Raw genomic sequence first — 26,439 nt, forward strand, 5'->3', positions numbered from 1 at the left:
TATTGTTGTATTACCTGGAAAAAGACAAGTTGTTTTTGTGTTCTTGTGGAACTTTTTAAAGATCATAAATAATATATGTATATATGTGTACAGTTCTTTTTAATATCAGTTTCATTTATCAGCAGCTTTAATTTGGGGAAATGAGATAGAGTAAGACCTGGACATCATTCATGTGCTTACAGATACGAAGGAGGTGGTATGCTCCAGAGAAGTAGAAATACAGCAAAGCACTTTTTCATATTAGCGTAAAAAGAAAACAAGTAAAAACATGGGAACACATTTATTTTGAAATGTACTTATGATGTGATAGTCTACTGTCTGTAAACTGCGAGAAGTACTTTGTATATTACTAATGATATGAATATTTATTTGGTACCTGTGTTTTTTAAGTTATTGATGAGATTGTTTCTACATTTACCAATGTTATTCTTTTTTACTTTGTTGTAACCAACCAGGCGTACCCCTCACTCAAATGTATGGTAACAAGAGATATTGTCAAAACAAATGGTCAATCTGGCTTGTCAAACATTACTTTGTTTTGTTAATTGGTGTAACTAGCTAGTGCAACTGAACATACAAAATACATCAAATTTACTTACTGAATCCTATTTGTCCCTTTTTGGGCATGAGACCACACTCAGCTGACTTTATTTTGTCCTGCCCATGACCATGTTTTGCACTTCACCACAGGTTGGGTTCATCTCTGTCAGTTCTGACACCACTGTTCCTACACCAGGTAGGCCTAGCTTTGGCCTTCCATGTTGCTTATAGATTGCCGTTCTGTTCAGAGCATGGGGGATGCAGCTTTGTTCCACTCTATGTTAACACAAATATGTAATTGTCATGATTTTTTTCACCACCAATCAATTATTTTATGGTGAATGTTGAGTCATGAGGCTATAGTGAACACTGTAACATGTAAACAATAAACGATCAAGTATTTGGATTAATGTCATAAGGAAATGTTTAACCTGTGAACGTTGTGTTTAAAAAGGCTTCTGGGATTTAAGAGGGAGGTCTAGTTTTAGCATCTGAGTTATTTCTGTCAAGGTGAGGTGATTATTACACAGTTTCAAAAACAATATAGGTTACTGATGGCAAAATGTACATTTTAAAAGCTGAATGGTTGTTTCTTTATTTTCAAGTACCAGGACTTTGTAGCTTGCCTTCACCAACCCCAATAGTGTGATCCCACAGTCCTGAAGTAGAATGCTCTCATGGCCTCCAGCAGAATGGAACTCTCTCAGGGGAACCTATCCCTTCTCTGTGCTGTACCTATCCCTTCACAGTGACTGCACCTGTTTTAATGAGAGAGAAAGTGTTAGGGACACAATAAGATATTTTTTTTCAAAGTGAGTGTTTTTTAATTGCATGCACTGAATCTGTCATTGAATGTTTAATTAAAGTTTATATGAAAAACTGAACCTAGCAACCAACCACTAACTGTGTTGCTAAATTTATAGGAGCATATAAAGAAGTGTTATCCTATACCTTGAGGGTCTGAAAGCTTCCTGAGCATGACAATAGAACGTCTCTGGGGGAACCTGGGAAGCCGTGTCGCCCGAGACATTCTGCTTTTTTTCAACACTGACCAAAGCCTCAGATCCAATAAACAAGGAAATCCCTCCTGAAAAAGAAAATGTGTCATAGAAAGTGTAACACCTTGCTATAGTTTGTTATGAATGCCAAACTCTAATATTACTTAACAGGAATGTGGGACTTCGGATAAGTGGAAGTACTTGAATTAGCCTTTGTGTTTCCCCGCCTGCTGTCTTATTTTCAACTATCTCCATAGCCTAATGACTAGGGCCTAGGCTAAGCGGTCGCCCCAACAAAGATATGCATTTATCAGCCGGACATTAAAATCTACATTCTGATGTAGCCTAATATCCACTGGCTGACGAAAATATATGATATTTCCCAGGAGAGCATTAGAAGATAATTATATATACTGAACAAAAATATAAACGCAACATGCAACAATTTCAACAATTTTACTGAGTTACATTTCATATAAGGAAATCAGTTAATTGAAATAAATACATTCATTAGGCCCTAATCTTTGGATTTCACATGGCTGGGCAGGGGCGCAGCCATAGGCCCACCCAATTGGAAGCCCACCTACTGGGGAGCCAGGCCCAGCCAATCAGAATGAGTTTTTCCCCACAAAAGGGCTTATTTACAGACAGAAATACTCCTCAGTTTCATCAGCTGTCCGGGTGGTTGGTCTCAGATGATCCCACAGGTGAAGAAGCCCGTTGTGGAGTCCTGGGCTGGCGTGGTTACACCTGGCCTGTGGTTGTGAGGCTGATTTTCCAGTATGAAAATGTATGCACTCACTAACTGTAAGTCGCTCTGGATAAGAGCGTCTGCTAAATGACTAAAATGTAAATGTAAAATGATTGGAGGTACTGCCAAATTCTCTAAAACAATGTTGGAGGCGGCTTATGGTAGAGAAATGAACATTAAATTCTCTGGCAACAGCTCTGGTGGACATTCCTGCAGTCAGCATGCCAATTGCACGCCCCCTCAAAACTTGAGACATCTGTGGCATTGTGTTGTGTGACAAAACTGCACATTTTAGAGTGGCCTTTTATTGTCCCCAGCACAAGGTGCACCCGTGAAATCATGCTGTTTAATCAGCTTCTTGATGTGCCACACCTGTCAGGTGGATGGATTTTCTTGGCAAAGGAGAAATGCTCACTAACAGGGATGTGCACAAAATTGGAGAGAAATAAGCTTTTTGTGCATATAGAACATTTCTGGGATCTTTTATTTCAGCTCATGAAACATGGGACCATCACTTTACATGTTGCGTTTATATTTTTTGTTCAGTATAATTAACCAACACAATCAATAAATTCACCCATCATCAATGTGGGACCCCCTGGCATTTTTGAAGAGGAAAATAAAGTGCCAGGATCCATTTAGTTTGAGTGTAAAGGTTGTAGCCTAGTCTGCCATCATAACTGCAACTGGGTTATTCACTAGGCCTATATTTTAGACCCACAATTACACCCGGCCAACAAACAAAGTACAAAAATGAAAAATTAACGGTTGATAACCCCCAATTAAATGTTGATATCGGCTTTATGGGACATGTTCATTCAACTTAATAGGAAGCATACAGAAATCAGGAGTTAAAACTGATTTAAATTGTAGAAATGGAGGCTACCATACAGCTTGGCCCCTTCTGCATATTCCCACACAGATCATGTTTTTCTCCTGTTCCCCTTCGTGCTCCCGCAGAACATCTATTCAGGCACATGGCGCTCTTATTAGTTCAGTGGCATTAAGCAAGTAAACAAAAGCTCAGTAGTTAGTTTGCGTCTCGACCGGGCGACTTATGTTGACCCGCACAACACAATGATGTGTCTGGCTGTCGCCATGTCAAGGGGAGATGCTCATTAGCGCACTAGCAAACTTTCCCTCCCACAGTCGACGCGGTAAAACCTGTAATGACATCCAGCGATTGAAGGCATTATATTCCACAACTACGGCAGACGGCGGGATAAGCCATAGGCTATCACAGGTAAGGAAGCACAGACTCCCTTTTCCCATCTATGGAAAGCATATCTTGTGTTAACTTGTAGATACTGCACCCTAGGGGTAGGACGTTAGGCTAGTGGTTTCCTAATAAGACAAACGCTTTACAGAAAATTACAACATAGCCTCATTTTGCTATTCATTATTAGGCCAAACGTTTATAACGTGAAACATTAACAATAAACGTTTTACACTTTTCCGCCAAACAAAGATTGTAATAATGAGGCATGCACATCAATGTGGCACCAACTTGGATTTTTCAGCAAATACAGTACCAGTCAAAAGTTTGGACACACCTACTCATTGAAGGGTTTTTCTTTATTTTTTACTATGTTTTACATTGTAGAATAATAGTGAAGACATCAAAACTATGAAATAACACATATGGAATCATGTAGTAACCAAAAAAGTGTTAAACAAATCAAAACATATTTTATATTTGAGATTCTTCAAATAGCCACCCTTTGCCTTGATGACAGCTTTCACACTCTTGACATTCTCTCAACCAGCTTCACCTGGAATGCTTTTCCAACAGTCTTGAAGGAGTTCCCACATATGCTGAGCACTTGTTGGCTGCTTTTCCTTCACTCTGCGGTCCAACTCATCCCAAACCATCTCAATTGGGTTGAGGTCAGGGGATTGTGGAGGCCAGGTCATCTGATGCAACACTCCATCACGCTCCTTCTTGGTAAAATAGCCCTTACACAGCCTGGAGGTGTGTTGGATCATTGTCCTGTTGAAAAAATGATAGTCCCACTAAGCCCAAACCAGATGGGATGGCGTATCACTGCAGAATGCTGTGGTAGCCATGCTGGTTAAGTGTGCCTTGAATTCTAAATAAATCACAGACACCAGCAAAGCACCCCCACACCATAACACCTCTTCTCCAAGCTTTACGGTGGGAAATATACATGCGGAGATCATCTGTTCACCCACACCGCGTCTCACAAAGCCATGGTGGTTAGAACCAAAAATCTCAAATTTGGACTCCAGACCAAAGGACAAATTTCCACCGATCTAATGTCCATTGCTTGTTTTTCTTGGCCCAAGCAAGTCTCTTCTTATTATTGGTGTCCTTTAGTAGTGGTTTCTTTGCAGCAATTCGACCATGAAGGCCTGATTCACACAGTCTCCTCTGAACACTTGATGTTGAGATGTGTCTGTTACTTGAACTATGTGAAGCATTTATTTGGGCTGCAATTTCTGAGGCTGGTAACTCTAATGAACATATCCTCTGCAGCAGAGGTAACTCTGGGTCTTCCATTCCTGTGGCGGTCCTCATGAGAGCCAGTTTCATCATAGTGCTTGATGGTTTTTGCGACTGCACTTGAAGAAATGTTCAAAGTTCTTGAAATGTCCCGTTCTGACTGACCTTCATGTCTTAAAGTAATAATGGACTTTTGTTTCTCTTTGCTTATTTGAGCTGTTCTTGCCATAATATGGACTTTATTTAATATGGACTGTATTTTACCAAATAGGGCTATCTTCTGTATACCCCCCCACACCTTGTCACAACACAACTGATTGGCTCAAACGCATTAAGAAGGAAATAAATTCCACTAATTAACTTTTAACAAGGCACACCTGTTAATTGAAATGCATTCCAGGTGACTATCTCATGAAGCTGGTTGAGAGGATGCCAAGAGTGTGCAAAGCTGTCATCAAGGCAAAGGGTGGCTATTTGAAGAATCTCAAATATAAAATATATTTTGATTTGTTTAACACTTTTTTGGTTACTACATGATTCCATATGTGTTATTTAATAGTTTTGATGTCTTCACTATTATTCTACAATGTAAAATATAGTAAAAAGAAAGAAAAACCCTTCAATGAGTAGGTGTGTCCAAACTTTTGACTGGTAGTGTATATGGAGTGCAAATACTTTTTCTTTGAAACGTCAAATGCTTATATACGCATATATGACAGGAAATGTGACCTATATCAATAAATAATGAGCTTATGAACAGCAAGTCATAATTTGAGCAAATTCAATATAATAACCAAGCGATCATCAGAATAATGATCAAAAGAAGGAGTGATGATGCAAAGATGAAGAAATCGAAGAATTTGAATACGCTACTATTATTGTTGCTGCTATTGTAGTTTGAACATGCAATCTTAACAATCAGTGAAATGTGTCCTAAAAAAATTAAAAGCGCAGGTATTCAGTGTCTCTCCAAGAGGAGACAGGCCCTTATGCCTGCCTAATTGGTGTGGCCAGGAATTCCGCCTTCACAGAACCTGGGAGGCTTTTGTCTCTGCCCTCTGCAGGCCGTCTGCACTGCTTACCATGAATTCTCAGCCAAAGAGACACTTCACTGTTTTGGTTTTCAAATATTTTATTTGTTGAGCATCTTCCCATAATGGTCAAATAACTTGACTGAGAAGTGACATATTGATGTGAACTAAATTGTGCTTATATAAAAATAAATATAGACACCATTTCCAAATTGTGTGAGACTCTTTGTCTCAAATAATATTTGGTGCACATCAGCAAGTATTTATAAGATGCCATAAAATAATGAGCAAAAGTGTTAAAATCACGACTTCTATCCCACAAGAGTGATAGGCCTACTTCAAAGCCCTATTGATCTATTAACTTTAAAATAAAAGTGATGTAGCCTACCTGGAAAACATCCACCCCTGAGTCAATACCAAAAGTATGTTATACTATTTTTTTTCGTAAATACATTTGACACAATTAGTGACATTCACTTTCAATTTCATTTTCTTTCACCAGAACTAAAACTATAAAGAAATTATAGTCACTGAAATGGCTGATTTGTCCAGCAACTGCCAGTTAGCCTGGCTGACGCAACTGCCAGTAGCAGGCATTAAAGAAAATCAAACCAGGATGATTTCTCCCTTTATAGGCAAAAAGATTGACACAGGCCAAATCAAACTTGAAAATCATCAAGTGAGCATTTTCCCAATTGTTAATTTGAATACCACCCGGTATTCAAATTAACAATTGGGAAAATGCTCAAAGTTTCAGCACTGAGGAAATATTAAACAAATCGAATACAGCTTTTAATGATTTTACTCATAAAATACATAGTCGAGTATGTTAGGTAATGTGGTGCACTATGCAAAATGCATAATCCTAGACCTAGAGCATGCTAAAATGTTGTCATCATGTTCCTTTTAACAAAATAGATTTCAAGTTGGGTTATCGAGTGTATAGCTTGTACGGTTTGTATGTGTTTGTTTTATGACTAATGTGCAGTTATGGGTAACAGAAACACATAAACTCAAAACACTGAAGTGTGACTATCACAGCTTATCAACGCATAGCCTACAACTCCAGTGTATAGATCACAGTTGCATGCAGTTTGGTCAATGTCCTTTCAAGCTTGCACATTTCTATTTCTAAATGCCGATTACAACAAAAACAAAAGGTTTAAAGTTGAGTAAATGGAACTGTGAACAGTCCCTTGCATAATACACTATAGGTCTCTGCCAGCTGTCTTTTGTAAGGGGACAAGGGATGGGTTTTCACGTGCAGACTTGAGGGCAATTTAAGTTTACGGTGTCCCTCGATCTCGTCAGGTAAAGGGCGAAAGCAGAGGACATCACAGACACTTGTCGATTGCCTTGCTGACCAGGAGAGATTGAACCAAGGGAACAATAGATTTGGACCAAAACAAACTACAACCACCTGCCAATTGATGAAAGTGCTGCCAGATTCAAGGTCTGATGCAAACATCCTCTTTACACATTAATGTTGTCCTTATTTAACAAGTTTAAAGACATGCTCAAAAGTTACAGGCTTAGATGTGGAGTAACCTCAAGCTATCAAGACAGCAACGTCGAAAATGTATTCAGTCAAATATGTCAGGGAAAAGATATTGAGCAACCGAACAACTAACATGAACACAGTTAAAAAGTCAAACAAAACATTACCCTTTCATAGCGAATCCCTATGCAGCGCGATGTGTAGCCTACTTAAAAATGCGGAGACAAATTACAGTACCATGGAGAGCGGCACCACAGGACTACATGAAAGGAAAAACGTCACTTGTTGAAGTATGGGCAAATACGTGCATCTTCAAAGGACAGTTAGAAACCGTGTAAGTCCATTATATTTGCTTGAAAAGTCTGCAAGTTATTAAATACATTATTAAAATATTTGTTTGTGTTGTTAGATTTTTGTCCAGAACAGTGATGTATGTCTGTTTCATTTACACAATAGTTTATTTCCCATCAGTTATAAGGAATTGATCCAAAACGAAACCAGGGGAAAGTATAGGCCTGAAGCTCAGTTGACATGGGGGAAAACCTCCAGAGTCGATGCTCAAACGTGTACAAATAGTCCAAAGTTGTACTGGATGTGTACAATGGTAATGAATGATAATCCATAGTGTAGCTCAGTGATCGCTGCCAACGCAACAACAAACGTCACTCCCGATCTTTTTGATTATCCATAAGGCAGAGAACAAACAGCCCACTTGTGAGACACAGAAAAATATCAAATGAACCGACTGAAAAAGACGCGTCTTCTGTGTCATCAGCAGGCAGCGTTTAGTGAACTAGCGAACCCAGGAGAGAGGGGTCGCCAAGCTAAAGGTTGAGCAACTCGAGGTACGGCTCCAAGATCTGACTGCATTCAAAGTTCCAATTTGCAGCATAGAGGGACGGAATGTTATTAGCCTATACATTGAGGATTACCCAAACGTGAACATGAGAAAACGTTTTCATGAGAATCATCAGCTTGTGACTGGGGGGTTCAGGGTCCCCAAGAGCGCCTGTAAACCCATCAATGATTTCCAAGGGGTGTTTCTTTCTCTAAGCATTGTGTGCATAGAGATCTCTGTGTTATTAGAGATACACGAAAAGGCAAAACAACTTTTTTATTAGAGATGAAGGAGGGTACTTACTGTTCACAACGCTATATGGCACAAGTGCGCATTCAAGATTAAACATATTTTACCTAAAAGTTTTGACTAGCCTAGTGAAAATGTTGTTTCCCCCAATCCATTTCACCAACGTGTAGAGATGTAAGTAACTTAAGTCTTGTAGAAGCAAATTGGTGGCTTATAGTAGACAGTTCATGCAGACTGTCACTGATGGAATTTGGGCATTATTTGGACACACTTTCATTGCTTTGGGACACCCTGATATTGGCTATGTAACACAAACCTTTTTCCCAAAAAAATATTAACTAAGCTTATGGGCCACATTAAACCCTACCAAAAATTCTGCATTGTCCACATTCTCAAAATGATCTTTCTCCTAATGAAGCATTGGCACTGCAAATGAATTCGTAAATTGAGTAATAATTGTTTATCATTATCAGTGATGTTATAGTCTACTACTTTATTGATGTTATTATAAATTCAGAACTATGACAGAGCTAGAGCCAGCAATAGCCCAATGACTCACATTGTCGCGATATCCTCCACAAGGCAGGCAATGAACACTGAATAAGTTGTGAATGGCTTTTCTGTGCCACTATCTTCACTGTGCAGATTTCAGTCGGAGCTACTTATCATGCTTTTCATATTCTATTTAGTCTCACCATTGTTCTCTTTAAGAACCGGGGTAATTTTTTTCTCTCTGCCAGTCTTAAATTAGTGTTTTCGATTCGTTGAATTCAACTTTTGTTTTTTCCTGTTATTGTTCATTTATAGAACTGTCTCCTGTCTGACACCGCAGTCTGTAAACTTGGCTATTTCCTATTTTACATCCTCCCATACATAAATAATTTTATTTCAGTCCGATAATGAAGGAAGCTTTACACAAAGAAACCCTATTACAAAGTCTTTATTCTAATTTTCACTATTAGATAAGGGCATTATTTGTATAGACAACTTCCCGCGGTCTTGCTCGTTTCAATATGAGTGAACACTGGCAAATGTTGTTTTGTTATCTGGGCAAGGCTAGTTTTTACATTTGTTAAACGCCCCCCTCCCTCCCCACCCTTGGCACAGCATGTACATTATGAGGGATCCGTCTGTTTAGAGTGGCTTAGAATACTGTCCCGTGATGCAGTAGGTAGTGCGTGATGTAATTTCGCAGCAGATATAAATATCGTCGGAGAGGGAAAAGCGGCATGGCTGAGCGGCGCTTGCCTAGACGGCCAACACTTCTCAACTTATACTTGGACAAGTTCGACTCGAATCTATACACGTTACCTCGGAGAGAACAGTCATACCAAGCAAGAATAGATGTCGCACCAAAGGGAACTCATCATCTTTGTCTTGGAATGAGAGTCTTTCGTTGCTTTTTTTCATTCGTTCGCATTTTCTTATTCGGAGTCCAACTTAAAGGCCGGCACAGTGGTGATATTTGTTGTCCCTTAAACTCCCTCAACAAACACTGTAGGCTACTGCAGTGTTGGTAAGGATGGCCTTTCAATCGGCCCTCTTACCAATATTGGTCTTGGGACTGATGTCTAGTTTGGTGCGTTGTGCCCCCTTCCCTGGCAGGCTGAATGGCACAGTGGAACGACGCTGGGAGACACTGTACTCGCGGTCCTTGGCTCGGATCCCTGGGGAGAAACGAGAGATAAACCGGGACAGCGACTATCTTATGGGCATTAAACGGCTACGACGCCTTTATTGCAATGTAGGAATTGGGTTTCATATTCAAGTTTCACCCGATGGGAGAATAACAGGAGTGCACAATGAAAACCGTTACAGTAAGTTCAAAATGATTATTGCACTTTTACGCATTAGATTGTCTTCTCACATTAGTTGCATGTACCTCTTGTGCTGTCATTCCCAACCTGAACTCTGGCCTGCCTGGTCATTCCATGCACTTATAGCCCGTTCCCGTGCGAGACATTGGTATTAGAATAGGCCTTTCATAAAATGAAATCAAATATTTCATATTTCATAACATATTTCATGCAATCAATTATAAAGAACTTAAGTGACTTACGCAAATGTTTTTTAATTAGATGTATAAAAACATGTTTTTATGTGCCACTTGTGTATTCCAATTAGCCTATACTTATTTGAAGAGACTGCTAGATCGTGTCTTCATCAACATATTATCACGATATGAATATCTGGCATATTATGTGATAGTGTCAGTGTCGGGGCAGGGTTATCTTGGCACGGTTTGAAATGCCTCACCAATGTGTTTAATTTGAAAGTGGAATAGATATGACTTGATTGCAGTATTAGAATGTGCTTCTTATTTCACTGCTGATGAAATACGTTGTCTGTGTGGCATCGGTAACATGCAGTGCTATGCTAGCTAGCTAAAAAGCAATGCCTATTAAATAAATAGGTCTAAGTGTCTTGTGTCAAAGGAGAGAATAAGGTAGGTATGCGTTGGAACATCTGGAGGCTAAAAATGATGTGTGGGTGCTTTCCACTCTGAAACCAGTGTCTGAAATAAGAGATTTCTAGGAACCAAGCCAATATCCAATACGTCCTAAAGTTAGGACGGCGATCTGTTACGGTAAATTAACCCCTTGGCCTTACGTGTCAAATTAATGTCCCATCGAGACAAAGTCATATTCGATTACATTTGCAGACACAAAGAATAACAAACATTTACTTGTCTGACAGTTGTCATTGCAAACATGACCCTGTATCTTCTCAACGATATAATGTGACAAATACGCCCCTATCGCCAATATCGACAAGGTCTGCCTGTGAACTTAAAGGTTGTTTTGTGTTCCCTTGGCCTATTTTGAGACATGACATAAAATTCAAGGGAGATCCATTACACAGATACTGTTTGAACAGCTCTAGTCGCCATAAAAACACCTTTAAAAAAGGGAGCCAGACATCATTCTGGACTCAAAAGTCCAGGATGTAAAGTACAAGTGAGGACTTAAATTGGACAGGTGACATATGATGCTTCAGTTAGGACACTTTTAATAAAAAGGCACAAGAACAGCACCAGAGGTCCATAGCTGCTTGATTGACCTTATCTGTAACAAATGTGTCAATGTTTGTTAATGCACTGTCAAACATTTCCTGTAAAATGTACACTAACTTACTGGCAGTAATATTTATTTTACAGTACAGCTACTGTTATCCATTTTACGGTAATCCATTTTACGGTACCAAAAATGTTACTGTAATATACTTTACAGGATATTACTGGAATTACCCATGCAGCGACATGTTACCCAGTGTTCTTTGCAAGTTTTCATTTTTACATTGACATTTTGTTCATTTAGCGGTGCTCTTGTCATTAACAACTTACAGTCAGTGTATTCAACCAAGGTTGATAGCAAGTAAAAAGTAATAGCAAGTAAAACGTTTCTGTAACCGTTACTGGAAATGTTGTTGTAGTTGAGGATACATTGGTATTCAAAATAATTGCAATTACAACAAGATATCTTTAATTTTCTGACTATCTCTGGATAGTGTCAATACAATACTGAGATATTCACGGTAACTTGATGCCAGAGCAATGAAACACAGTGCAATACGTTACAAGTGACTCTTAAACTGTAAGAAAATTATTTCTACAGTATTTTACTGTAATTACAAGGGATTAGAGCAAGCAAGTTGGCTGTATGCATTTGCATATTACAGCATACTAATGAATACTTGTTGTTTTCTATCACTTGCACTTCTAGAGGCCTAAACAAAGGCTTCCAAACTGTCCGTGATTACAGGGCAAAACAGATCAAATGGACATGGGTAAATATTCAACCATTAAAAGGTTTAAGACCCGCTACCACTCTGATCTGTTCCCTATACATTTAATTGTTAGGGAACTACTACCACATATCACTTAAATTGGTACAGGACTCTCACGATCGGATGCAACCAATATAGCCACTACAAGGCATGCCTTAAGATATGTTAATGAGCCAGCGATTCTTTCTCCTGCCACAATATTTCTCCACAATGCACAATCATTTACAGTATGCTGCAGTAAATACATAGCAAAACAGCAATACAGTACTTTATTGTTGAATTCCATTTAATATTTCATATTCACAATTGCTAATAGTGAATATTTAATTATATATTACACTATACCAACTGATATTTGGTGTTTTCTTTCCCTTGCACTTTAGGCCTTAACAAAAGCTTCTAAATTGACAGCGACTACAAGCCTCTTTCTTGGAGGATGCATGCTCGCGCAATTTGAAAGTTTGTTTCTGTCTCCAGACATGAGTGAAATCAACTGATGACGTGATATGAAGATAGTTGCATGTGAACCACATACAAGACTATTTGTTTTCCTCTTTCCAGGTCTCCTTGAGATATCTCCAGTAGAGAGAGGAGTTGTGACAATCTTTGGCGTCCAAAGCGGTCTATTCGTGGCTATGAACAGCAAAGGGAAGCTGTACGGATCTGTGAGTGTATGAGATGATCTACGGTTGATTTCCGCCGGTAGATGTTCTTATCAGTAGCCTACTCGATGACATGTCACCACTTGAGCTGTAGCAACCACTCCCTCTGCTACATACACCACAGCACCCCCGACAGCTCCTTTCCGTGTCACATTGTTGGGCTGGGTTATGGCATGCTTCCAGTGCCTGGTCGTGTTTTCATTGTGGGCCGGATAAACCCAGGAACGGTAGCGCAGTAGATCATTCAGACTGCGCATTCCATTCTTAGCATTGCCAGCCACCACATGCACCTACTGTCCTTCCCAGAGTAAAGATGAACTGGCCCAAAATACCACCCACACACACTGTCTATAGACCCCACAACACAGCACATTCATTAATGTTCTTGATGGGATAGTTAAATAGTTGGATTGTGGCTCTAACATAATCGGTTTTATCACCTGCCCTGGTTATCCCTACCACACAAAAGCATCAACATTAAAGACAAAACCAAGCAGTCAAATGGACTAGCCAACCCCTATGGCATTCATTAAGGATATATGGAATATAACTGTTAGAAACATTATACACTATTTTGTCAAGTTTCAATTTCTACAAAGTAGGTCACGTCTAGGTCATGTCTTTGCCATTATACTGCTCATACTAAACATATAGCCTATAATTAAACATCTTTCTAATCTTCTCTGTTTTAGGTTCATTACAACAACGAGTGCACATTCAAAGAAACTCTCCTGGCAAATAATTACAATGCTTACGAATCGGTGGCATACCCGAGGATGTACATTGGACTAAGCAAGACCGGTAAAACAAAAAGAGGAAACCGAGTGTCACCAGCCATGACGGTGACGCATTTCTTGCCAAGAATCTGAGTCACTCAGAAATAGACTTAACCTCAATAAGGTGGGGTGAGGGGGACTCAAAACGATGCACTTTCAACTGGAGTTTTATGCAAGACTAAGTGTATCATCCTGCTTAAATGTTATGTATAAGTTTGTATATCAGTTTATTTATTATGTAAAACTATTTTGTATTTGGGGGAAACAGGTCCTGACTTCAGGGGGAATTTCAGAGATCAACACATTTATTTATGTTTTTTAACTTATCAGAAGTCTGCTGCTAATAAGTGTTTGGGTAAGTGAGATTCCTTTGTTGAATTATGGTTTTCTTTACACTGTTTATAGACAAAATATTATACAGTGACAGAGCAAAGGATACTTTTATATTACTTATTTTTCTTCTATGGAAATAACTTTTAAGTCTTAGACGGAAGTTCAAACAAGTGAAATTATATCAAATTATTGGTTTTAGAAGCAGAAGCAATTGTCCAATGGCAGGACTCTTTGTATGGCATTGGAGTCTAATTGAAACAGTATCAGCTTACTACTGGTTACAGAAAGAGCCGCGTTGAAGTCCTACCCTCTCAAATCTGTTTTTAGCTCTGCCAGGGGGTTGAACTTTGAACTTTTCTGCAGTCAATCTTTGTCAGATCTATAAGACTCTGGATAGAGAGAGGCATCTTCTTGACATTGTATAAGCAGAGAATTTGAGAGTTTAAAGGCAAGGTCAGTGTGCTGACACCAAGTCAGAAACCATAGCCATGGCTCTATAACGTACAGCTTTTATGATGGGAAGTAAAAAATCAAAGTCCTCAGCAGTATGGAGGATATTTGGATCTCAAAAGGATCAGAGCTCCTCCCTGAGTGCAAAAAAAGAAGCCAAGATAATGTAATGATTATGTTTTCCCCAAGTGTGTACACCGAAAAGCTATAAATTATTTTTTTGGGGAGACATGTATTGGCTCCCATTTCTCTCCATTGCCCCACTTTCCTTGTTATCTATTATCTACCTCACTTAATCAACAAATCCCCCCAAATCCTTTCTAGAGTTTGTCCTGAAGTCATTCTATTGAAACAGTTTGAGATTAGCCCCAATCTCTTCGGAGCACCATGCCATAGGCAGAAGTGCAGGCAGCCATTTCGTCCTAGTTGCGCCTTGTCACGTTTGAGCTATCTTTACCCTGTGATTTACTTTTAGAAAGGATGATCATGGTGGAAATATTTACAGACAGCTGTTAGACTGCAATATATGCTCAACCAGTAACCCTATATTTTTCTTTATATATTTTGTAAATATAACCCCTGGTAACTGGCAGAGCATAGCGAAGCTGCTTCAAAGTCTGTTATTCCTCCTTTGGGAACATTCATTCACAGACTAAGGGGATTGACCAGGAGATGGTCCATGCCAGAGGGTGTCTCTCTCCCTCTATAGTCCTAGTCGGTATTTACGTAATAATAAGGAATTCCCCTCGACCACGTCCACAAATTGGGGAAAACCAACATTCTTTCCTATTGACCCCCATTGTAAAAGAAGCAACTTCGTCATCGTTTTTTTTGTCATACAGAAATAACAAAACAAATAACAAAACATGCCAAAAGCTGCTGTGTTGTTCAATGTAACCAGGTCAAAAATCCTGACCTATGGTTCGCAATGCTCCCACGTAGGGAAATAGAGCCTGCAAGAAGAGCGCTGTGCTGTGGCTTCAGGCTATTTGGCGTGGGAGAACGGGAAATGTGGGGAGCCGGTGTCCAAGTAGGCTACACGTAGCTATGTGTGTGGAAAACATTTAATCACAGGTAAGACATTTAACTTGTATAGTATAGTCCATTTGTAACTCCACTCATTACTTGTAGTGTACAGTCTGTTTGTTTGTTGTTGGTCTTGGCTAACGTTCGCTAGCTAGCACTCACTCACTCACTCGGCTGCTAGCACTGTCATGAAAAGGGGCATAAGGGAAGACCTACAATATTACGTTTTTTCTCAATATTGAGAATGCTAGGAAGCTGGCAATGTTGAAAATTAATCTTTAGGCATGTTTTACTTTTCTTAAATGTAGTTTTGGAATTGACTAAGACAAGCAGACAACAAAAAATTTGCGTTTTAAAAAGGTAAAGTTTTTACTCTGAGCCAATAGGTAATAGGCCAATAGGTAACCTATGTAACCACCAGTTGTTTTCCCCACAAGCGGGCAGGGCCGCAACGTTCTATCTAATACCGACTGGGACTATTAGAATAGTTCTAGATTGTACGATGGTGTTCATTCTCCTCTGAGAGGGTTCCATCTCAGGATCAACATTCCACATACCATGGTAGTTTACAATGTACAGTACTGATTTTAGACAACTGAAACTGGAGGCGATGGCCCATTGTTCTATATTCAATATAACAATAGTAACAATAGCGTCCAAATCCTAAGAAATCTAATGAGGCGTAACTTTGAAACAGCAAATAGCTTTGCTAAATTCAGTCAATGGAAAACATATCATTTGGTTGTAAAAAATAGAATGGCTGGAGCTACAGCAAATATCTCAGGGTGTTGTTGGTGAACTCTCTGTGTCCATGTCTAAACACCTGCTGTGGAAGTCTCTGTCTCCCGTAAAACAATCCTATCCTGGATGCCACCTTCCCCTTCAAAAAGACTGGAGCACATGGCAGCCAAAATGAGTCAAGACTATGATGCTCTCCCTGACTTAATATTGTCACATATGACCTGGATGCTCAAACACCTGTTGGTAATATTATTTAGTCACCCAAGACATCAGGCTGCACTGCCAATCCCATAATTATTTTTCCTTTGCCACAGCTGTGCCAAATGTTCCCCAATAGACTGTTTTGCATGGCTCACCATAATGTTTACAAAAGACTGAGAAGCCACTGGCAAATATTCTGTGAACCCTGATCCATCCTCAGTAGAGTCACCTCATTTGCTTATACAGCAAGTGTACAAGCAACACAACACAATGTTCTGAAATGTGCACCTTATAGACAAGACATTAGTTTGAACAATTGTTCAGCCATGTATACTATCCCTGAATCTATCTGATGAGATGGTACAGAGACAAGAACTTAAAATGCAGAATAATGAGCATGTTTCGGTGTTAAATGTTTAAATGTTCATGATCTATTGTCTCCTATGGGTGCTTATTTCTTCCATTGCTGTGCTGTTTCTGCTTCCAGGGGAGGGCTCTTGGGTCTCAAGTAACACGTGTCTTTGAGTCCTGTGGTCTTGTTACTCTTGTTTCCATTGTCTTTTTTATATTTACTAGATATTATCTGTAGTTTTATACAGGTCTTGTTAAATATCTTGATGTATGTGCTGTGCACATGACTAATGCCTAACTTAAATTTGAAGTTAATAAAACTCCCAATGTTGTAGAAAATGACTCTTTCATGTCTGAACCCTTGTTAGGACAGGTCTACCAAGACTAATACTTGTTTCTGACAACATCAATTGTACAATAATTGACTGAAAGGTTTGGAAAGAAGTGTGATAACATAGGGTTTCAGAATTCCAATGGCTCTCTAACTTTTCAAACTAATGTTACATCAAATTATATTGTATCTATCGTACTACAATACACATTATTCAATGGAGAAACCAGAAATATATTTGTCAAACTGAGGAGAGGAAAGCAAGTTATGTAAATTCCAAGTTATTTCTTTGTTGAACTGTCCATTTTGATAAATGCCTCTTAAAGAAAAATAGCCTTGGAAGAGTGAGACAGGTGTGGCCACTCAATACACATGTATTTCTGTCCACTGGATAGCTCGAGCTAAATGGAGCCTTGTCTTTGCCTGAAAGAATTACAGCTTTCTGCTCCAGTAAACTGAAGTTGCAATGTTTAAGGATTGTAAACAATCCCTAAAAATAGTGGCTACACTCTATCTATCTGCCTTGACTCTATTGTCTGTCAACCAAATAAACATCCATCCACCCAGGGCCAACATATCTTTCTATTTCAGATGTGCCTTTCAAGTTCTGTAAAACACAAAGACTTCACAGAGACAGTCAGGGGAACTTGCAACGATGTGTTCGCTAACAGAGATGGGTAATTGAATGGTTGTTCGATGGTACTATGTAAACTGGCAGCAAGGTGTTGGAGGATTCCATTGAGGTAGGATGAAGGCAGCCATTCTACATTTCCAATGTGAATTTGTCCCTCTGCCACAACAGATTTCAATTAATACTAGGGGTTCAGCACTGGGGAACTGACACAAGGCATGTGATGTGAGGTAGAGTATCAAAGTCTGTTAAATAAACAGCAAAAAAATGGAAAATAAAAGTGAATATGCAGAATTGTGAACGGCATAAACAATCTCCACAAATTATGTTTTTCACTGCCAAAAGCTATTTAAGACTGACACCTGCACGCATGCACCCCCAACATATACATTATACACACCAATCAGTATTTTTAACTCCAAGATCAACAACAGTGTCCAAAGCCATCTGTGTAGATCCCAGTTGTAAAGAATGATTAAAACATCATGCTGCATTGGGATGAGGCCAGGCGTGTTGCTGACTGGCAGGGGCACCTTGAGCACTTAGTTATCTAGGCCCCCTCACAGAGTCCCTGGATTCCATGGGTATCGCACCTTCTAAGCCCCAGCTTATAGGGTTTTGCTGCTTTATCCTGCAGGCAAACACAAGCGAAGCCTGAGTCTTTAACGCTAGTGAGACTGGATCATCTCTGGGGAAAAGGGGCAATGAGAGGAGATGGATGAAGCGGGACAGGGCTCAGTTGTTCCCTACTGTCAAAACAAAAGGAGATTGTGTGGGGCTATCCCTCATAAGCACAGAACAGAGAGGATATAATGGGAATGTTTCTGGTGGTTGTTTTCTTTTACTAAGGTTGCATTATTCCCTGCTATTCAACCACAATATAGATGCTTCAGATTTACTAACTTCTCTCAAGACTTCAATAAGTGGAGTTTTGATCTATGGCACTATGACACTGTTAATGGGCTCAGACAGAGCAAACCAAAACAGTGAGGCACTGAAGCACATCAGCCAGACGCAAGGACATTCAAATAGCCACACCTGGCCTAAACCACAGGCAAACAACCGTTTGTGCTAATAAACACCTGGTGTAGTATCAGGTGACTGGCTCCTCAGTGTTACCCTTGGTTTAGCTTTATTCAGCCATGATAATAGGCGGCATCTTTGGCAGACCGAGTGGGGTTGCAGAACTTGGCACGTGGGAGGGCATCAGAGCCAGGGCGTCACCCTGCTGCACATTTCAGAGACGTATTATTATATAACTTAATGTTTCAGTGTAACACAGTTATTAAAACCTTGATGGTGTCTCACTTGAAATGTACTACGACACTGACTGAGTGATGGAAATAAGTATATTTTTGTTCTAAATGGCTAAATCACACTATGGATTGAATTAGCCAAAACTCGACTTGAGGGTCAGTACCTTTAAGTCGAAATGCACTCCACCCATTATGTTTGCACCGCGGTGATGAGCGTGGGATATGGCTCGAAAACGTACCTCAATCCAGGGATGGAAGATGTTGCTGTACTCCTAATTATCCCATTATCCAAAATGACAAATCGAGAAGAATTAAAATACTGCTCGTTTTTTATTAAACTGTCTTTTTCGTCCTCATGCTATCCTAGCTTTAGCATTTGCTAGCCTAGCATGAGAACGAAAAACGTTTGAGACATATCTCGTGCTAGTCGCCGCGGTGCAAACATTATGGGTGGTGTGATCTGCCTGAGGGAGTAAAGGGGTACTTAAAGAGGGTGTTTGTACCCCATACTCTCTTTGTAGGGCCAGCTGTGAGGTGTCTGTTTGAGATCCTCCTGATGTTTACCTATAAAGACAAGGTACTTGAAAAGGTGCTGAAAAAACTCCCCCTCTTTCACTTCCATGCTGTGTAATGCTTTCTGTACTGGGGCATTTAGGAAATGACATGGACCATTGCCCTGTAATCAAGGGGCCGATGGTCACCATTTCAGCAGAAACAGTGGAGGCCATGGGCCACTTGCCTTAGTTCATGCACAAACACATTTCCCTGGAGCTTTAGAAAATGGTTAAGCCTACGTCTTGGGAACTAGAACTTGACTTTGAGTAACACATGAGTATTATGCAGCCTATGACATCACTTGGTGTGTGTCAACTTGTTTAGCAGTTTTCCCAATGCACTACAAAAGCTGTGCATTCTATGCACAAAATCCATCTGCAGTTTATGGGGGGGACGATGGTATCCATTATATGCTCTACTCTTTTCTCTCTGAATATTTATATTGTAAGGTCTATTTGAATGAGCCCCAAGAGGAGTGGCCTCAATAAATCTTGGCCAACAGGTGATCAACACTACCTTACACTATGTTATCCTACGTTACAATAAAACTACAATATATGTATGATAACGGATAGGAGTTGCCTGCCAGTGAGTGCATTAGCAGAGCAATCAACTCTCATTTGATGGGAAATCAGGATGACCACATAGGTCAACAGTACTGTACATCAGTAGGCCTATGAATGTTACATCCTCTGCACTGCACATCACACAGAAGCCATGCATTCATTTCAGCATGACATCATTTTTCTAAAGTCTTTCACCAGACAGTTTGGCCTGGCAAGAGAGCCTAGTTTATCCGTGACTCAAGCAGTGCAATGAACATTATTCACTCATCCAAAGCATGAAGGCATTCTCTCAAATGTCACCATCAGGTCACAGCACAGTATTGCAGTGCAGGCCTTCGATTCACTGTTGTTGAGGAGGCCATTGGTCGAGGCACGCCAACTGACTCTTACTAAGAGGTCATTCTATCATCCGAGGGCAGAAGCCTGTGTGAGACTATGGGAATGATACTGACTGACAAGCCATACTGATCAAAAGTAAAAGGCACAACAACAGCATGGCAATATGACTTTTCCTTTTCGGTATGCCCACAATTAAATGTAGCTATAAAGTGTTAAGGCTACCATCTAATGTCGTTAACCAGCCTAGGTTCCCCTACTCACCATCACCCTCTATCACCCTGAACAGACAGCTAGCCTCCGTGCAAATAAGGAGGGGCACCTGCGCAGTGCACCCAATTCAAGGTGTAAAAGTGCGGAAAAGTAGGCCTATCCTATCCAGCATACGTGTAACCTTTGACGATGTCGTTGGCGCGAACTTCACCAACCAATTGCATGTGTCAATTTAAGACTACATGGAGCCCACAACGCTCACGAAGGCACTTTAGAATGTAAAATTGATAATGTGGTATTGTGCGCCACCTAGTGAGTATAATGACATGGACCACTGAGTGAAAATAAATCTGGTTTACAGAATAAGTAGGCTATTTATTTTAGGCAGAGCACGGTCTGTAGTGGTTAGTCATGGGTTAGTCAGTAATCTTCAAATAGTCTCCCGTTTAGTCGGTCAAATCATAATGTTATGAATAAAGTTAAATACATCAGTTTGATAAAAAATTCAAAACATGTATTTTGACAAATATTGTCCTACTGGAATAAGCTACCCACCGATAGATGTTGTCTCGACCGTCCACATAGTTTAATACTACCTGATCTGATATATTGCGCTTTGGAATGTAGGTCCTCGGCTGCATTTTCATGAATGGGGATATTTGCTCTAAATTACTGTTTAACTTTTATGTAGCCTACATTTCACGGTCCACGGAGGAGTTCGTCAATTGACAACGCGTGCGCACTAAGCATCGGAAACCCTCGGTCAAAATCAGATAACAGAGGGGTAAATCTGTTATTTGTGCTTGTTGACCAAGTCCAACAAGGACAGATATGCTCCTGTGTCAGAGCTGGTTTGAATTACACATGACTTGCAGTGTACACTTGGCATTTAGTGAAATAACTAAATGTTCCCCCTGATTGAGCAATGGCAAACCGGATTTCATTAATATAGACAAATTTAAAAAGGTTGTTGTTATATTATAATGACGAGCGGATGGCTAAACTTTAATCCAGTAGCCTATAATTCACTTCAACTTCTCAATACCTTATAAATTACATAGGGCTATAAATCAAATGCAGTATACATATTTAAACTAAACATATAATTATAATCAATTAATTCTAATACATTATGATCATCAATGTTTTGACTTTGATAACTAAAGGCCTAACTTATCTTATAAATCCTTGGTTGTGGCATGTGCCACCAGTCACCTATGATTCTGTTGCATGTCGAGAGGGTGTGTTACGTTGTTCCCAGAATTGGCTTTAGGAAAAGGGTTATCGATCGGACTGATAAGCAGCACATTTAAAAAGGCTGGGACATTGTCTTACTAGAAAATAGCGACAGATAGAAAGAAGGCAGAGGGTCTGGGATAATAGACAGAGAACAGCATCAGGAAAGAACATTTGACATAGTAATGAGCAAAAGGACACCTGCAGTTACTGCAGTATGCATGGTCAACATATTTTTTGCTGTTGGAGTTTGTCTGCCACTGCCAGACTCCGGGCCTCATATAGCCAACGGATGGGGACAGACGGTCCGGCTCAGACATCTGTATGCGGCCAAACGCGGATTGCACTTGCTAATCAACGAGAATGGCAAGGTGCACGGATCTCCTGAGCAGAGTTCTTACAGTAAGTAGGCTACCACTATAAATAGAGCAGCAATGAAACAGTTTTATTTTGTTGAGACATTAACTTTGCCTTTGCTTTGCCATCTTTCAGTATCACTGGCTAGGTCATTCACAATATTGATTGGAGACTGCATAACCAAAATTAATATTCTGGATGGGTTGTTCTGATGAAAGCGGTGGTTACTTTTGGTTGAGCATTGTATTGGCATCCTTTGAAAAAGTAATTTGAAAACTTGTGATTATGAATTTGAAATTTGTGGATTATAAAATGGTAACTCTATTAGGTTGTACATAATACTTACATACATCAGAGATATGCCTAATAGTCAATACAATACATTTAGAAAGTGTGTAAACCTGTCTAAACTCCAAAAAGTAATATCAACTTATAACTGCACTTACTGCAGCAAAAAAGGCCACTTTGAAAGCATGGTTTGATCAGGAAGCTCACTTGAACACTCTGTGGATCTATAATTGTCATCTTAACCCTGGAGAGATCCACCGCTAGAATCCACAGAGCTAAAGCCACAACAATATCCACCTAGCCCTTCTCCTTCATAACATCCAAAATAAGGAGAGGAGTCAGCTCATGACCAAATACTGAACTTTTTCCATTTCATCCCAAATTTGAGGTATTATTCTGATTAGGCACAATATAAACTTATATTTCTGTCTGTTTTATATGTTTTGTCTTTGTCTTTTTATTTTATTTGTATTATCATGTGTTGTGGTTGTCTATTGGTATGTCTTTATGTATTGCTGTCACTGTTTTATTATTATTTGGAAATATAAATATATAACAATAAACATTTAAGTAAACTGAATGACCTGTTGTGTTGATACAGGTTTGGTGGAAATCCGACCTGTAGACACAGGCTGTGTCGCAATCAAAGGAGTGGCAGCCTCGCAGTATCTCTGCATGGAAGGGAATGGAAGACTGTACGCATCCGTAAGAGCACTCACATTTGACTTTTGACTGTAAAATTAATGTAACGTTCACATTGATTGGAATGACTAAAACCTCACAATTTCAGATGCAGCTCCGACTTGTGAATAACAGCAAGCAATTCATAGTTTGGAGGAGCATTAATAAATCGACATTTATATCAAATTAACTTTAAAAAATAAACATACTCATTTTGAGAAAGTGTTTGTGACAGTTTATCCAATTATCTAAAAATTATCTAAAAAATCATCCTTCATCAGATGTCTATAATCCTAAGGTTTTGATATAAATGCATATAGTAAAATATAGGCAACACAAAGATCATAGCTCATGATAGTCAAATTTTTAAAACCTTTCCTTGCATGAAATGTTACATTAACATTTGCATACCAGATTTAAAATACATCTGGCAAATACTGAGAATGATATGGTTTACTATAGGTTATATGTCACTGCAGCAACCTTTGTCCACTGGTAGGGTATATATTTAAAAGTTAAAACCTTATTGGAAAGGAACTGGAATAATAACCTTGGCCTCTAGTGACTCTGTATATGCTATGCAAATAGCTCTCGAATAACTCCTGGCAGGAGTCAGTCAGGATGAAGAGGGTCTGACAAATAGCCTGTGTGTGTCACTCCATATACACTAGATGTTATTTTCTCCCTCCTCTTCCCATAGCAAACCTATATGAAAGATGACTGCTCCTTCAAGGAAAACATCCTCCCAGACGGCTACAATATTTATGTCTCCGACAAGCATGGGACCCTGGTGAGCCTGGGTGGCAGCAGGCAGAGGCTCCAAGGGCGAGACAGAGGCATTCCTGCACTGTCCCAGTTTCTGCCAAGGGTGAGCACCCTGCCCCTGGATATAACAACAGATTTGGGCTTGTCAGCCCACCCCGAGCAAGGCCCTCAGTCAAGCCTGGACATAGACACTATGGATGCCTTTGGGAAACTTTCACAGATCTCGATCCAAAGCCCCAGTTTCAATAAGAGATGAGCGACTGGTGGTGCTAACATACAACCTACACTAAGAAGCTTCTATATCTACAAGGTGTCTCCAAACTCATAATTTGCACATGACATTATACACCACTCCAAACATACAGGCCCAAGAAGAACTGGATTGAAATCAATTGTAGTATTTCTTTCTAATTTTTTTTCTTCCATTTTTTTTTCTCCATTTAATTTAATTTACTTTTTAGCCATATTATGTAATGAAAATACTTGATCCATGTATTTTGAAAAACAAATATGGGAATCTGTATGCACTTTTTTGTCTACATTTTTGTAGATATTTGTAAATACTTATATATTTGTACAGCTTTATTTTTATATATATATAATGCATTTAGCTTAGGCCTTAATTTTAACTCGTATGTGTTTGCATTTACATTTTCAAATTGACCAAAGACACCCATGTGAAATAATATGTCAAAATGTGTAATTGTTGCCACCTCATTGATGGCCCCCCATGTTATTGGAATGCATTTTGATCATTCCATCAGTCATCAGCTCTAGAAAGTCATATTGATGATTCATTTCTCACAGCAATTTTTGGTTCAACAAGATTACCACATGCCACAAGCTGTGTGCAAAAAAAATGTTTATTATTGGGACACAATGTAGTAAATTGTAGCACACTGAACGTTTTCGAAGTCACACAATTCTTTATCAGTTTTGGAACTCTAAAAAACATCAGGTAGTCGTAGAGCTGTAGTCGATGAACAGCATTCTCACATATGTGTTCCTTTTGTCCAGGTGGGAAAGGGCAGTGTGGAGTTCAATTGAGATTGCGTCATGTGTGGATCTGTTGGGGCGGTATGCGAATTGGAGTGGGTCTAGGGTTTCCGGGATGATGGTGTTAACGTGAGCCATGAACAGCCTTTCAAAGCACTTCATGGCTACCGATGTGAGTGCTACTGGGCGGTAGTCATTAAGGCAGGTTACCTTCTTGTTCTTGGGCACAGGGACTATGGTGGTCTGCTTGAAACATGTAGGTTTTACAGACTCAGTCAGGGAGCGGTTAAAAATGTCAGTGAAGACACTTGCCAGTTGGTCCGCGCATGCTCTGAGTACACGTCCTGGTAATCCATTTGGCCCTGCAGCCTTGTGAATGTTGACCTGTTTAAAGGTATTGCTCACATCGTCAACGGACAGCGTGATCACACAGTTCTGGAACAGCTGGTGCTCTCATGCATGCTTCAGTGTTGCTTGCCTCAAAGTGAGCATAAAATACATTTAGCCCATCTGGTAGGCTCGCGTCACTGGGGAGCTCGTGGCTGGGTTTCCCTTTGTACTTCAGAATAATTTGCAAGCCCTGCCACAGCCAAGAGACCAGAGGTGGCAGAACGGAGTGCTCGGGTTGGGGTGTAGGGTTTGCGCATAGACTGAAGGTAGGGAGGGGCAGTAGCCTACTAAAGATATAACACAATAAATATACCACCATAGGGAAAGTACTAGGCCAGTATGATAACTGATAGGTCACCAATGCATGGACAGAAATGTAGCGAATCCTGTTATTTTTTCATCAATGTTTTGTCATTCATATATACAAATAAATATTTGTTTGTTTTCTGTATTTTCCGGCAGCTTTCATCTCCTGGTAGGCCTTTTTAGGGTAAAGAAAATGTGGACCTTCCTTGCACTCCGTGGTGGAAAAAGTACTCAATTGTCATACTTCAAATCAAATCAAATCAAATCAAATCAAATTTTATTGGTCACATGCGCCGAATACAACAGGTGCAGACATTACAGTGAAATGCTTACTTACAGCCCTTAACCAACAGTGCATTTATTTTAAACAAAAAAAGTAAGAATAAAACAACAACAAAAAAAGTGTTGAGAAAAAAAGAGCAGAAGTAAAATAAAGTGACAGTAGGGAGGCTATATATACAGGGGGGTACCGTTGCAGAGTCAATGTGCGGGGGCACCGGCTAATTGAGGTAGTTGAGGTAATATGTACATGTGGGTAGAGTTAAAGTGACTATGCATAAATACTTAACAGAGTAGCAGCAGCGTAAAAAGGATGGGGTGGGGGGGCAGTGCAAATAGTCCGGGTAGCCATGATTAGCTGTTCAGGAGTCTTATGGCTTGGGGGTAGAAGCTGTTGAGAAGTCTTTTGGACCTAGACTTGGCACTCCGGTACCGCTTGCCGTGCGGTAGCAGAGAGAACAGTCTATGACTAGGGTGGCTGGAGTCTTTGACAATTTTGAGGGCCTTCCTCTGACACCGCCTGGTATAGAGGTCCTGGATGGCAGGAAGCTTTGCCCC

General features: G+C 39.8%; 2 protein-coding genes and 1 long non-coding RNA gene across 3 annotated transcripts; 2 read left to right on the forward strand and 1 right to left on the reverse strand.

Moving 5' to 3' along the window:
- Positions 1 to 131: 131 nt before the first annotated feature.
- On the reverse strand, positions 132 to 21,245 carry LOC311111232. Its single transcript, XR_014610758.1, has 3 exons — positions 21,139 to 21,245; positions 1,492 to 1,627; positions 132 to 1,298 (listed from the first exon to the last, which is right to left on the reverse strand). It is a non-coding gene; the product is annotated as an uncharacterized lncRNA (long non-coding RNA).
- LOC311111511 (fibroblast growth factor 4B-like) lies at positions 9,892 to 13,686 on the forward strand (the record flags this gene model as incomplete). The annotated part of the gene is made up of 3 exons (XM_084154246.1): positions 9,892 to 10,186; positions 12,717 to 12,820; positions 13,510 to 13,686. The coding sequence occupies 3 exons, from the start codon at positions 9,892 to 9,894 to the stop codon at positions 13,684 to 13,686; spliced, it is 576 nt and encodes a 191-aa protein (XP_084010372.1).
- Positions 21,246 to 21,890: 645 nt separating the features above from the next.
- Positions 21,891 to 25,747, forward strand: LOC311111105 (fibroblast growth factor 19-like). Its single transcript, XM_084153772.1, has 3 exons — positions 21,891 to 22,221; positions 23,066 to 23,169; positions 23,846 to 25,747. The coding sequence occupies exons 1-3, from the start codon at positions 22,005 to 22,007 to the stop codon at positions 24,164 to 24,166; spliced, it is 642 nt and encodes a 213-aa protein (XP_084009898.1). The 5' UTR covers positions 21,891 to 22,004; the 3' UTR covers positions 24,167 to 25,747.
- Positions 25,748 to 26,439: the final 692 nt, after the last annotated feature.

This window comes from Coregonus lavaretus (assembly GCF_964263955.1).
Source record: "Coregonus lavaretus genome assembly, chromosome: 37".
Lineage (NCBI taxonomy): Eukaryota > Metazoa > Chordata > Actinopteri > Salmoniformes > Salmonidae > Coregonus > Coregonus lavaretus.